This window comes from Zonotrichia albicollis, chromosome 30 (genome assembly GCF_047830755.1).
Source record: "Zonotrichia albicollis isolate bZonAlb1 chromosome 30, bZonAlb1.hap1, whole genome shotgun sequence".
In the NCBI taxonomy this organism is placed as follows: domain Eukaryota; kingdom Metazoa; phylum Chordata; class Aves; order Passeriformes; family Passerellidae; genus Zonotrichia; species Zonotrichia albicollis.
The window spans coordinates 4752476-4765481 of record NC_133848.1 but is presented as its reverse complement, the minus strand read 5'-3'; the positions used below and the strand labels follow the sequence as shown (position 1 = coordinate 4765481).

General features: G+C 55.0%; 1 protein-coding gene across 1 annotated transcript; it reads left to right on the top strand.

Annotated features, from left to right (window-relative positions):
* The first annotated feature begins 475 nt into the window (after positions 1-475).
* On the top strand, positions 476-12922 carry DEDD (death effector domain containing). The gene is made up of 6 exons (XM_074529117.1): positions 476-1533; positions 5948-6320; positions 7238-7345; positions 8026-8172; positions 10478-11480; positions 11514-12922. Exons 2-5 carry the CDS (start codon positions 5954-5956, stop codon positions 10852-10854), a joined length of 999 nt encoding a protein of 332 aa, XP_074385218.1. The 5' UTR covers positions 476-1533; positions 5948-5953; the 3' UTR covers positions 10855-11480; positions 11514-12922.
* Positions 12923-13006: the final 84 nt, after the last annotated feature.

Here is a 13006-nt window from a genome sequence, read left to right as displayed (position 1 = left end):
CCCCACATTATCCCCCTCATCCCCCCGCGTATCCCCCCTCAATCAACCCCACCCCACCGCTCTCTCTTCCCTCACAGGAACCCCCTGACCCCATCTCCACCCGCCTCCCCTCACCCCGTCCCTCAAGACCCAAAACACCCCAAAAATCCTCAAAATCTCCTCAACCTTCCCCCCCAGATCCCCCCTTGCTGCCCTCAGTTAAGATGGCGGCGCCTCCGCCTCACGATTTCCAAGATGGCGGCCGCGCCGCCACGCGGCCCAGCGCTGCCAGGCTGCCCTCACTCAAGATGGCGCCCGCCCCGTGCTAACCAATAGCGCTGACGCCAACAGCAGTAACCCGGATGTAGCCGCCATCTTGCCCTCACCCAACATGGCACCGCCCTTCCTGTGTTTCCCTATGGGCGTGAAGCCGCGGTGAGCTCGCGAGTGCCCGGATGTGGGCGCGGCTTTTAATGAGATAAAGGAGGCGTGGCCTCTGCCTGCCGGAAGTGACGTCAGGGCGGAGCCGCCCGCGGGGAGCGGGGAGCGGAGCGGACGGAGCCAAGATGGCGGCGCCGGGGCTGGGCCGGCCCTGAGGGGCCGTGAGGGGCCGGGAGGGGCCCCCGCGCTCGGCGGGCTGGGACGGGCCCGCAGGGGGGGCCCCGCCGCTCCCCCCTCCGCTCCTCGCGACGCTGCCGCTGCCGGAGCCTCCCGGGGGCCTGACCGGGGCCTGCTCGGGGCCTTTTGCGGCCTCCCCGCCGCCTTTCGGGGCTCGCTGGGGCCGTTTGGGGCATCCCCGGGGCTCGGCGGTGCCGTTTGCCGCCTTACCGGGGCCTTGCCGGGCTTTGACCGGAGCTTTTCGGGGTCGAACCGGGCCCTTCCCGAGGCCTCCGGGGCTGAACCGGGGCTTTGAGGGCCTTTAACGGGGGAGAGCCCTCCCGGTGCTCCGGTTTTGGTTCTTTCTCGCTGGAATTCGGGGCCGATTTCAACCGAAATCGCGGCAAAATCGGAATTTTTTTTTGTTTATTTTTAATCTTTATTTTGTTTATTTAACAGCGCTTTTCCCGGTTTGTTTTTTTTTTTGTGTTTTTTTTTTTTCCGGGATTTCGGCTCCTCCCGTAGCTCAGAAAATCCCGGGATTTGCGGCGCAGCAGGGAACGGGATGAAATTCCAAGGATTTCTTCAATCCGGCGAATTGAATTTTATTTTTTTATTGCGGTTTTTGTTTTGATCGAAACAAAATCCGCGATCCAGAGAATTCCTGCAATGTCCGCCCTGGAACCGGGAACGACTTAAAGGCAACGCCGCCCTTGGCTTTTCTTCGCTAAATTATTAATTAGGAAATTAAAAAATAATTTAAAAAAGGTTTTTTTTGGTGGGGGAAATTCCGGTAAAGACTGAGAGCGCTCCAGGCATCGCTGGAACTTTGGGGATTTTTTATTTTATTTTTTTTTTGAGGGGGGGAGATTGATTGGAAAGGAAAATCAAAGAGGAGGAAAAAAAGGGATCGGAGATCGCTGAGAGCGCCCGGAGCTGCCGGCGGGCACGGCTGAGGTGGGTCCGGGGACGCTTTGGGGTTTCATTCATTAATTGGGGGGTTTTTAATTAATTGGGGGTTGGATTAATTGGGGATTTATCCCAATTAAAGGGATCCAGGGAAGGTCGGGATGGATCTGGAGAAGTTCAGGATGGATCCAAGGATGGATCCAGAAGGTCCTGATGGATCTGGAGAGGTTCAGGGTGGATCCAAGGATGGATCTAGAAGGTCCTCATAGATTTGGAGAGGTTTGGGATGGATCCAGAGAGGTTCAGGATGGATCCAGAAGGTCTTGATGGACCTGGAGAGGTTCAGGATGGATCCAGAAGATCCTGATGGATCCAAAGAGGCTCAAGATGGATCCAAGGATGGATCCAGAAGGTCCTGATGGATCCAGAGAGGTTCAGGATGGATCCAAGGATGGATCTAGAAGGTCCTCATAGATTTGGAGAGGTTTGGGATGGATCCAGAGAGGTTCACGATGGATCCAGAGAGGTTCAGGATGGATCCAGAAGTTCCTGATGGATGTGGAGAGGTCTGGGATGGATCTAAAGAGGTTTGGGATGGATCCAGAAGGTCCTGATGGATCTGGAGAGGTTTAGGATGGATCCAAAGGGTCTTGATGGATCTAAAGAGGTTCAAGATGGATCCAAGGATGGATCCAGAAGGTCCTGATGGACCTGGAAAGGTTTGGGGTGGATCTAAAGGGCTTTGGGATTGATCCAGAAGATCTTGATGGATCCAGAGAGGTTCAAGATGGATCCAAAGGGGTTTAGGGATGGATCCAGAGGGTCCTGATGGATCCAGAGAGGCTTGAGATGGATTTGGAGAGGTTCAAGATGGATCCAGAAGTTCCTGATGGATGTGGAGAGGTCTGGGATGGATCTAAAGGGGTTTGAGATGGATCCAGAAGGTCCTGATGGATCTGGAGAGGTTCAGGGTGGATCCAGAGAGGCTTGGAATGGTTCTGGAGAGGTCTGGGATGGATCCAGAGAGATTCATGATGGATCCAGAAGTTCCTGATGGAACTGGAGCAGTCTGGGATGGATCTCAAGGGTTTTGGGATGGATCCAGAAGGCCCTGATGGATCCAAAGAGGTTCAAGATGGATCCACAGAGTCCTGATGGATCTGGAGAGTGTCAGGATGAATCCAAGGAGGTCTGGGATGGATCTAAAAGGGTTTGAGATGGATCCAGAGGCTCCTGATGGATCCAAAGAGTTTCAAGATGGATCCAGGGATGGATTCTAATGGATCTGGAGAGGTTTGAGATGGATCCAGAAGGTCCTGATGGATCCAAAGAGTTTCAAGATGGATCCAGGGATGGATCCAGAAGGTCCTGATGGATCTGGAGAGGTTCAGGATGGATCCAAAGGGTCTCAAGGTGGATCTAAGGAAGTTTGGGATGGATCCAGAAGGTCCTGATGGATCCAGAGAGGTTCCAGGTGGATCCAAGGATGGATCCAGAGGGTCCTGATGGATCCAAAGAGGTTCGAGATGGATCCAGGGATGGATCTGGAGAGGTTCAAGATGGATCCAGAAGGTCCTGATGGATCCAGAGAGGTTCAGGATGGATCCAAGGATGGATCTAGAAGGTCCTCATAGATTTGGAGAGGTTTGGGATGGATCCAGAGAGGTTCAGGATGGATCCAGAAGGTCCTGATGGACCTGGAGAGGTTCAGGATGGATCCAGAAGGTCCTGATGGATCCAAAGAGGCTCAGGATGGATCCAAGGATGGATCCAGAAGTTCCTGATGGATGTGGAGAGGTCTGGGATGGATCTAAAGAGATTTGGGATGGATCCAGAAGGTCCTGATGGATCTGGAGAGGTTCGGGTGGATCCAAGGATGAATCCAGAAGGTCCTGATGGATCTGGAGAGGTTCAAGATGGATCCAGAGGGTTCTGATGGACCTGGAGAGGTTTGGGGTGGATCTAAAGGGCTTTGGGATTGATCCAGAAGATCCTGATGGATCCAAAGAGGTCCAAGATGGATCCAGGGATGGATCTGGAGAGGTTTAGGATGGATCCAGAGGGTCTTGATGGATCCAAAGAGGTTCAGGATGGATCCAAGGATCCCCTAAAAAAATCAGAATTCACAGCACCAGGTGTTTCCCATTCCTGTTTTTTTTCCAGGGATTTTTATTTTTTTGGGAGTTTTTCTCTTTGGAGAGGAATTGGGGTGGGTCAGGGGGGTTCCTGTGGTGATCCCGATGTTTTTTCCCTTTGTTTGGGAGATTTGTAACCAGGGAAAGGCCGGAGCAGGGATGGGGGTGGATCCCTGGGAAATCTGGGATTGGGATTCCAATGGAAAATCCCAAAGATTGGGGCCAGGGTCTCACTGGAAAATTGCCAGGATTTGGGGTCAGAATCCCACTGGAAAATCTTTGGGATTGGGGTCAGGATTCCAATGGAAAATCCCAAAGATTGGGGTCAGGATCTTGATGGAAAATCCCAAAGATTGGAGTTGGGATCCTGATAGAAAATCCCAAAGATTGGGGTCAAGATCCCACTGGAAAATCCCTGGGATTGGGGTCGGGATCCCCATTGTCCCCAGGTGCCCATGGCGGGTCGGAAGCACAGTGCAGGCGCTGGCAGTGCCCATGGTGGCACGGGTGGCACAGTGCCATGGCCGGAGGAGCAGGGCCTGTTCTGACCCTGTGTCCCACTGTCCCCATGTCCCATATTGGTGTCCCCAGGTGCCCATGGCAGGTCAGAAGCGGGCGCAGGCACTGGCAGTGCCCACGGTGGCACGGGTGGCACAGGTGCTGCGGTGCCGTGGCTGGAGGAGCCAGTCCTGTACTGACCCCATGTCCCATGTCTGACCCCATGTCCCATTGTCCCCAGGTGCCCATGGCGGGTCAGAAGCGTGGCACTGGCAGTGCCCACGGTGGCACGGGTGGCACGGTGCCATTGCCGGAGGAGCCGGGCGAGTGCGAGCAGGGCCTGTTCTGACCCTGTGTCCCATGTCTGACCCCATATCTCATTGTCCCCATATCTGACCCCATGTCCCATATTGGTGTCCCCAGGTGCCCATGGCGGGTCAGAAGCGCAGCACAGGCCCTGGCAGTGCCCATGGTGGCACGGGTGGCACGGTGCCATGGCCGGAGGAGCCAGTCCTGTATTGACCCCATATCTCATTGTCCCCATGTCTGACCCCATTGTCCCCACTGTCCCCAGGTGCCCATGGTGGGTTGGAAGAGCGGCGCTGGCAGTGCCAATGGTGGCACGGTGCTGTGGCCGGGGGTGCCAGTCCTGTACTGACCCTGTGTCCCATATTGGTGTCCCCAGGTGCCCATGGCGGGTCGGAAGCGCAGCACAGGCACTGGCAGTGCCCATGGTGGCATGGGTGGCATGGGTGGCACAGGTGGCACAGGTGGCACAGTGCCATGGCCGGAGGAGCAGGGCCTGTTCTGACCCTGTGTCCCCATATCTGACCCCATGTCTCATTGTCCCTATATTGGTGTCCCCAGGTGCCCATGGCGGGTCGGAAGCGCGGCGCAGGCGCTGGCAGTGCCCACGGTGGCACGGGTGGCACGGTGCCATGGCCGGAGGAGCCGGGCGAGCGCGAGCAGGGCCTGTACTGACCCTGTGTCCCCATATCTGACCCCATTGTCCCCACTGTCCCCAGGTGCCCATGGCGGGTCGGAAGCGTGGCGCTGGCAGTGCTCACGGTGGCACGGGTGGCACGGTGCCATGGCTGGAGGAGCCAGTCCTCTACTGACCCCATATCTCATTGTCCCTGTGTCCCCAGGTGCCACAGTGCAGGCACTGGCAGTGCCCACGGTGGCACGAGTGGCACAGTGCCATGGCTGGAGAAGCCAGTCCTCTACTGACCCCATATCTCATTGTCCCCATATCTGACCCCATGTCCCATTGTCCCCACTGTCCCCAGGTGCCCATGGCGGGTCGGAAGCGTGGCACTGGCAGTGCCCATGGTGGCACGGGTGGCACGGTGCCGTGGCTGGAGGAGCCGGCCCTGTTCTGACCCTGTGTCCCATATCTGACCCCATGTCCCATTGTCCCCATTGTCCCCAGGTGCCCATGGTGGGTCGGAAGCGTGGCACTGGCAGTGCCCATGGTGGCACGGTGCCATGGCCGGAGGAGCAGGGCCTGTTCTGACCCCATGTCCCACTGACCCTGTGTCCCATATTGGTGTCCCCAGGTGCCCATGGCGGGTTGGAAGCGCGGGCGCAGGCCCTGGCAGTGCCAACGGTGGCACGGGTGGCACGGGTGGCACGGTGCCGTGGCTGGAGGAGCCAGTCCTGTACTGACCCCGTGTCCCATGTCTTACCCTGTATCTCACTGTCCCCACTGTCCCCAGGTGCCCATGGTGGGTCGGAAGCGTGGCACTGGCAGTGCCAATGGTGGCACAGTGCTGTGGCCGGGGGTGCCAGTCCTGTTCTGACCCCATGTCCCATATTGGTGTCCCCAGGTGCCCATGGCGGGTCGGAAGCGCGGCGCAGGCGCTGGCAGTGCCCACGGTGGCACGGGTGGCACGGGTGCCGCGGTGCCGTGGCCGGAGGAGCCGGGCGAGCGCGAGCAGGGCCTGTACTCGCTGCACCGCATGTTCGACATCGTGGGCGCGCAGCTGACGCACCGCGACGTGCGCGTGCTCTCCTTCCTCTTTGTGGACGTGCTGGACGAGGCCGAGCGCGGCCGCATCCGCTCGGGCCGCGACTTCCTGCTGGCCCTGGAGCGCCAGGGCCGCTGCGACGAGAGCAACCTGCGGCAGCTGCTGCAGCTGCTGCGCATCATCACCCGCCACGACCTGCTGCCCTACGTCAGCCTCAAGAGGCGGCGCCCCGGTGAGTGCCTGGTGTGGTATATCGCGATATACGGAGTCACTGTTGTGATATATGGGGTGATATTGGGGTATTGGGGTCACATCGTCACCCGCCACGACCTGCTGCCCTACGTCAGCCTCAAGCGGCGGCGCCCCGGTGAGTGCCTGTCACGATATGTCGCGATATACGGAGTCACTGTTGCGATATATGGGGTCATACTCACAATATTCGGGGTGGTATTGGGGTGACATCATCACCCGCCACGACCTGCTGCCCTACGTCAGCCTCAAGAGGCGGCGCCCCGGTGAGTGCCTGGTGTGGTATATCGCGATAGATCGTGATATATGGGGTGATACTCGCGATATAGGGAGTGGTATTGGGGTATTGGGGTGACATCATCACCCGCCATGAGCTGCTGCCCCACGTCAGCCTCAAGAGATGGCGCCCAGGTGAGTGTCGCGATATGTTGTGATGTATCACGATATATGGGGTGATATCAGGTTCCCATGACATTTCTGTGACATTTCTGTGACATTCTGGTGCCATTCCCATGACACTCCCGTGACATTCCGGTGACATTCCCGTGCCATTCCCATGACATTCCTATGCCAATCCTGTGCCATTCCCACGTCATTCCCATGATATTCCCGTGACATTCCCATGACATTTCTGTGACGTTTCTGTGACATTCTCATGACATTCCTGTGCCATTCCTGTGCCATTCCCATGACATTCTGGTGACATTCCCATGACATTCCCGTGCCATTCCTGTACCATTCCCATGACATTCTGGTGACATTCCCATGACATTCCTGTGCCAATCCTGTGCCATTCCCACATCATTCCCATGATATTCCTGTGACATTCCCATGACATTCCGGTGCCATTCCGGTGCCATTCCCATGACATTCCGGTGCCATTCCGGTTTCCGTCCGCAGTGTGCCCAGACCTGGTGGACAAGTACCTGGAGGAGACGTCCATCCGTTACGTCACCCCCCGCGCGCCCGGGGGGGCCCCGCCCGGCCTGGGGCACCCCCACAAATCAGGTACGGAGCCCCGGGGTCACTGTGCCACCTTTGGGGTCACTGTCACCCTTTGGGGTCACTGTCACCCTTTGGGGTCACTGTGCCACCTTTGGGGTCACTGTCCCCTTTGGGGTCACTGTCACCCTTTGGGGTCACTGTCACCCTTGGGGTCACTGTCACCCTTTGGGGTCTGTGGGGTTGGATTTGGGGTCCCTGACCCCATTTGTCCCCATGTCCCAGTGCCTGCCCCCCAGTATGGGGTTTGGGGTTCCCTGGATGGATTTGGGGTCTGTGGGGTTGGATTTGGGATCTCTGGGGTTTGGATTTGGGGTCCCTGACCCCACTCCCCCCCCCATGTCCCTGTGCTGCTCCCCAGGGTGGGACTTGGGATGGATTTGGGGTCTCTGGGGTTGCATTTGGGGTTCCCTGGATGGATTTGGGATCTCTGGGGTTGGATTTGGGATCTGTGGGGTTGGATTTGGGGTCTGTGGGGTCACATTTGGGGTCTCTGGAGTTGGATTTGGGGGTCTGTGGGGTTGGATTTGGGGTCCCTGACCCCATTTCCCCCCCATGTCCCAGTGCCTGCCCCCCACCCGTCCCTGTGCTGCCCCCCAGGGTGGGATTTGGGGTCTCTGGGGTTGGATTTGGGGTCTCTGGGGTCACATTTGGGGTCCCTGACCCATTTCCCCCCCTTGTCCCAGTGCCTGCCCCCCACCCGTCCCTGTGCTGCCCCCCGGGGGGGCCCCAGCTGGGCCCCAAGCGCCCGGGCCGGGCCCGGAGCCTCCTCGGGAACCAACGGAAACGGAGAAAGTCAGCGACGCCCGACCCCAAGGAGAAACAGACCTGCGGTGAGAGGGGGGGATTGGGATTGGGGTTGGGATTGGGATTGGGAATGGGATTGGGAATGGGTCCCCAAGGAGAAACAGACCTGCGGTGAGAGGGGGGGGGATTGTGGGGTTGGGAATTTGGGATTGGGATTTGAAATGTGGGATTGGGATTGGGAATGGGATCCCCAAGGAGAAACAGACCTGCGGTGAGAGGGGGGGGATTGTGGGGTTGGGATTGGAAATGTGGGAGTGTGGGGTTGGGAGTGTGGGGTTGGGAGTGTGGGGTTGGGATTTGAAATGTGGGAATGTGGGATTGGGGTTGGGAATGTGGGGTTGGGAATGTGGGATTGGGAATGTGGGATTGGGATTGTGGGGTTGGGATTGTGGGATTGAGATTGGGAATGGGGGATTGGGAATGTGGGATTGGGATTGTGGGATTGGGATCCCCAGGGAGAAACAGACCTGCGGTGAGAGGAGATTTGGGATTGTGGGATTGGGATTGTGGGATTAGTATTGGGAATGTGGGATTGGGATTTGAAATGTGGGAATGTGGGATTGGGATTGGGATCCCCAGGGAAAAACAGACCTGTGGTGAGAGGGGATCTGGGATTGTGGGATTGGGATTGTGGGAATGTGGGATTGGGATCCCCAATGCATGAGACATCCAAAGACTGGGAAAATTTCCCACATTTCCCCCAGTCCCAAACCCCCTAAACCCCACATTCCCCCAATCCCAAAACCCCTAAATCCCCCATTTTCTCCCCAATCCTAACCCCTAAATCCCCAATTCCCAGCCATCCGCCTGCGCGTGCGTGCCGAGTACTGCCAGTCCCTAAACCCCACATACCCCCAACCCTAAACCCCACATACCCCCAATCCCCCAACCCTAAACCCCCTAAACCCCACATCCCCCAATCCCAAACCCCCTAAACCCCCAATCCTAACCCCTAAATCCCCCAATCCCAAACCCCCTAAATCCCCCAATCCCAAACCCTCTAAATCCCCCATTTCCCCCAATTCCCAGACATCCGCCTGCGCGTGCGCGCCGAGTACTGCCAGTCCCTAAACCCCATTCCCCCCAATCCCAAACCCCACATCCCCCAAACCCAAAACCCCACATTCCCCCAATCCCAAACCCCCTAAACCCCCAATCCTAACCCCTAAATCCCCCAATCCCAAAACCCCTAAACCTCACATTTTCTCCCCAATCCTAACCCCATTTCCCCAATTCCCAGACATCCGCCTGCGCACTGAGTACTGCCAGTCCTTAAACCCAATTCCCCACATTCCCCCATTCCCCCAATCCCAAACCCCCTAAACCCCCAATCCTAACCCCTAAATCCCCCAATCCTAACCCCATTTCCCCCAATTCCCAGACATCCGCCTGCGTGTGCGCGCCGAGTACTGCCAGTCCCTAAACCCCATTCCCCCCAATCCCAAACCCCACATACCCCCAATCCCAAACCCCATAAACCCCACATTCCCCCAATCCCAAAACCCTTAAATCCCCCAATTTCCCCCCAATCCTAAATAAATCCCCCATTTCCCAACCCCAGACATCCGCCTGCGCGTGTGCGCTGAGTACTGCCAGTCCCTAAACCCCGCATTCCCCAATCCCAAACCCCACATTCCCCCAATCCTAACCCCTAAATTCCCCAATCCTAACCCGTAAATCCCCCAATTTCCCCCCAATCCTAAATCCCCCGTTTCCCCAGGCCCAGACATCCGCCTGCGTGCTGAGTACTGCCAGTCCCTAAACCCCACATACTCCCAATCCCAAACCCCATTTTCCCCAATCCCAAAACCCCACATCCCCCCAATCCCAAACCCCCTAAATCCCCCATTTTTCCCCCAATCGTAACCCCTAAATCCCCCAATCCCAAACCTCTAAATCCCCCATTTCCCCCAATTCCCAGACATCTGCCTGTGCGTGCGCGCCGAGTACTGCCAGTCCCTAAACCCAATTCCCCCAGCCCTAATCCCCACGTTCCCCAAACCCAAAACCCCACATTCCCCCAATCCCAAACCCCCTAAATCCCCCAATCCTAACCCCTAAATCCCCCAATCCCAAACCCCTAAATCCCCCATTTTCCCCCAATCCTAACTCCCCCGTTTCCCCAGGCCCAGACATCCGCCTGCATGCTGAGTACTGCCAGTCCCTAAACCTCATTCCCCCAACCCTAATCCCCACGTTCCCCAGACCCAAAACCCCACATACCCCCAATCCCCCAACCCTAAACCCCCTAAACCCCACATCCCCCAATCCCAAACCCCCTAAATCCCCCATTTTCCCCCCAATCCTAACCCCTAAATCCCCAATTCCCAGACATCCGCCTGCGCGTGCGCGCCGAGTACTGCCAGCACGACTCCGCCCTGCACGGCAACGTCTTCTCCAACAAGCAGGACCCTCTGGAGCGCCAATTCGAGCGCTTCAACCAGGCCAACACCATCCTGAAATCGCGCGATTTGGGCTCCATCATCTGCGACATCAAATTCTCGGAGCTCACCTACCTCGACGCCTTCTGGCGGGATTACATCAACGGCTCCCTGCTGGAGGCCCTCAAGGGCGTTTTCATCACGGACTCGCTCAAACAGGCCGTGGGCCACGAGGCCATCAAGCTGCTGGTCAACGTGGACGAGGAGGATTACGAGTTGGGTCGCCAGAAACTCCTCAGGAACTTGATGCTCCACACGGCTCCTTGAGGGATTCACCCCCCCCAGCCCTGCCCCCCAGTTTGGGTTTTTTTTTTTGGGATTTTATTTTTTGGGGATTTTTCCTGGTTTTTGATTTTTCCTCCCGGTCCCCGGTTCTTCGGCGGAGTTTCGCTCGTGGATTTGGGGAGGGTTGGGGGATTCTGGGGTTTGGAGGTTTTTTGGGGGGGGGTTCCTGATGGGTTCTCCTTGTGTTTTCCATGGGGTTTTCCCCCCTTTCCTGGTTTTTCTTTTGTATCCATTAAAAATGGTGATGAAAAGGCAAAAATCCCATTGGTGCAACGTGCTGGGATTGGGGGTGTGGTATATTCCAGAATTCCTGGGATTGGGGGCGTGGAATATTCAAGAATTCCTGGGATTGGGGGTGTGGAATATTCCAGAATTCCTGGGATTGGGGGTGTGGTATATTCCAGAATTCCTGGGATTGGGGGTGTGGAATATTCCAGAATTCCTCACTTTGTCCTGTCAGTTCCTTCTTCTCTTTTTTGTTTTTCCGTGTTTTCTCCCTATTTTCATTTCTTTTCTCCCTATTTCCTTTCTGGTTTTTTTCCATTAAAAATGGGGATGAAAAGGCAAAAATCCCATTGGTGCCACACGCTGGGATTTGGGGATCTGGGGTGTGGAATATTCCAGAATTCCTGGGATTGTAGGTGTGGTATATTCCAGGATTTGGAGGTTTTTTGGGGGGTTCCTGATGGGTTCTCCTTGTGTTTTCCATGGGGTTTTCCCCCCTTTCCTGGTTTTTTCTTTTGTATCCATTAAAAATGGTGATGAAAAGGCAAAAATCCCATTGGTGCGACACATTGGGATTGGGGGTGTGGTATATTCCAGAATTCCTGGGATTGGGGGTGTGGAATATTCCAGAATTCCTGGGATTGGGGTGTGGTATATTCCAGAATTCCTGGGATTTGGGGTGTGGAATATTCCAGAATTCCTCACTTTGTCCTTTCAATTTCTCCTTGTGTTTTCCATGTTTTGTCCATATTTTCTTTTCTTTTTTATCCATTAAAAATGGTGACGAAAAGGCAAAAATCCCATTGGTGCCACACGTTGGGATTTGGGGATCTGGGGTGTGGAATATTCCAGAATTCCTTACTTTGTCCTGTCAGTTCCTTCTTCTCTTTATGTTTTCTCCCTATTTTCATTTCTCCCTATTTTATTTATTTTTTTATCCATTAAAAATGGTGATGAAAAGGCAAAAATCCCATTGGTGCGACACATTGGGATTTGGGGTGTGGAATATTCCAGAATTCCTCACTTTGCTCTCTCAGTTCCTTCTTCTCTTTGTGTTTTCCATGTTTTCTCCCTATTTTCTTTTCTCCCTATTTTTTTTAATTTTTTTATCCATTAAAAATGGTGACGAAAAGGCAAAAATCCCATTGGTGCCACACGCTGGGATTTGGGGTGTGGAATATTCCAGAATTCCTCATTTTCTTTGTCAAATTCCTCCTCCTTGTATTTTCCATGTTTTTTTCTCCTCATTTTTTCTCTCTTTTATACCCATTAAAAACAACAGCAAAAAAACCAAATGGCAATTTCCCCCAAAATTCCCATTTTTATCCCCAAATCCCTGGGTTTTTCCCCCCCAAAAATTCCCATTTTTCCCCAAAACCCGACAGGGATGGAATTTTTTCCCATTTTTCTTGTTTTTTTCCCCCCATTCCCACCCAGCATTTGAGGGGTTCAGGGTTGTCCCCAAATCCCTCCCATTCCAAAAATTCCTCCACACTTTTGGGGTCATTTCCTGGGATTTTTTATATTTTTCAAATTTTAATAGAAAGAAATTCCTCCTCCATGAGGACACCCAAAAAATGGAGGAACCCCCAAAAAAGTGGAAATCCAATTTGGGGATAAAAGTGCTGATTCAGTGCAAATTTGGGCTGATTTTGGGGTGAATTGATGCAGATTTTGGGGGTGAATTGGGGCAGATTTTGGGGGTGAATTGGGGCAGATTTTGAGGTGAATTAAGGCAGATTTTGGGGTGAATTGATGCAGATTTTGGGGTGATTCAAAGCAGATTTGGGGTTGATTTTGGGGCAGTTTCAGAGCAAATTTGGGACTCCCCCCCAAAAAAAAGAAAGGGGACACCTTGTGCTGTTTCATTTTGGGGACAAAAAGGCTGATTTGGAGCAGATTTGGTGTA

Excerpts from the sequence above, each read along its gene's own strand:
- DEDD (XM_074529117.1), top strand. The coding sequence starts at position 5,954 with ATGGCGGGTCGGAAGCGCGGCGCAGGCGCTGGCAGTGCCCACGGTGGC. Across the intron at positions 6,321-7,237 it reads CCTCAAGAGGCGGCGCCCCG|TGTGCCCAGACCTGGTGGAC; the intron begins GTGAGTGCCTGG and ends TTCCGTCCGCAG. Across the intron at positions 8,173-10,477 it reads CAAGGAGAAACAGACCTGCG|ACATCCGCCTGCGCGTGCGC; the intron begins GTGAGAGGGGGG and ends CCCAATTCCCAG.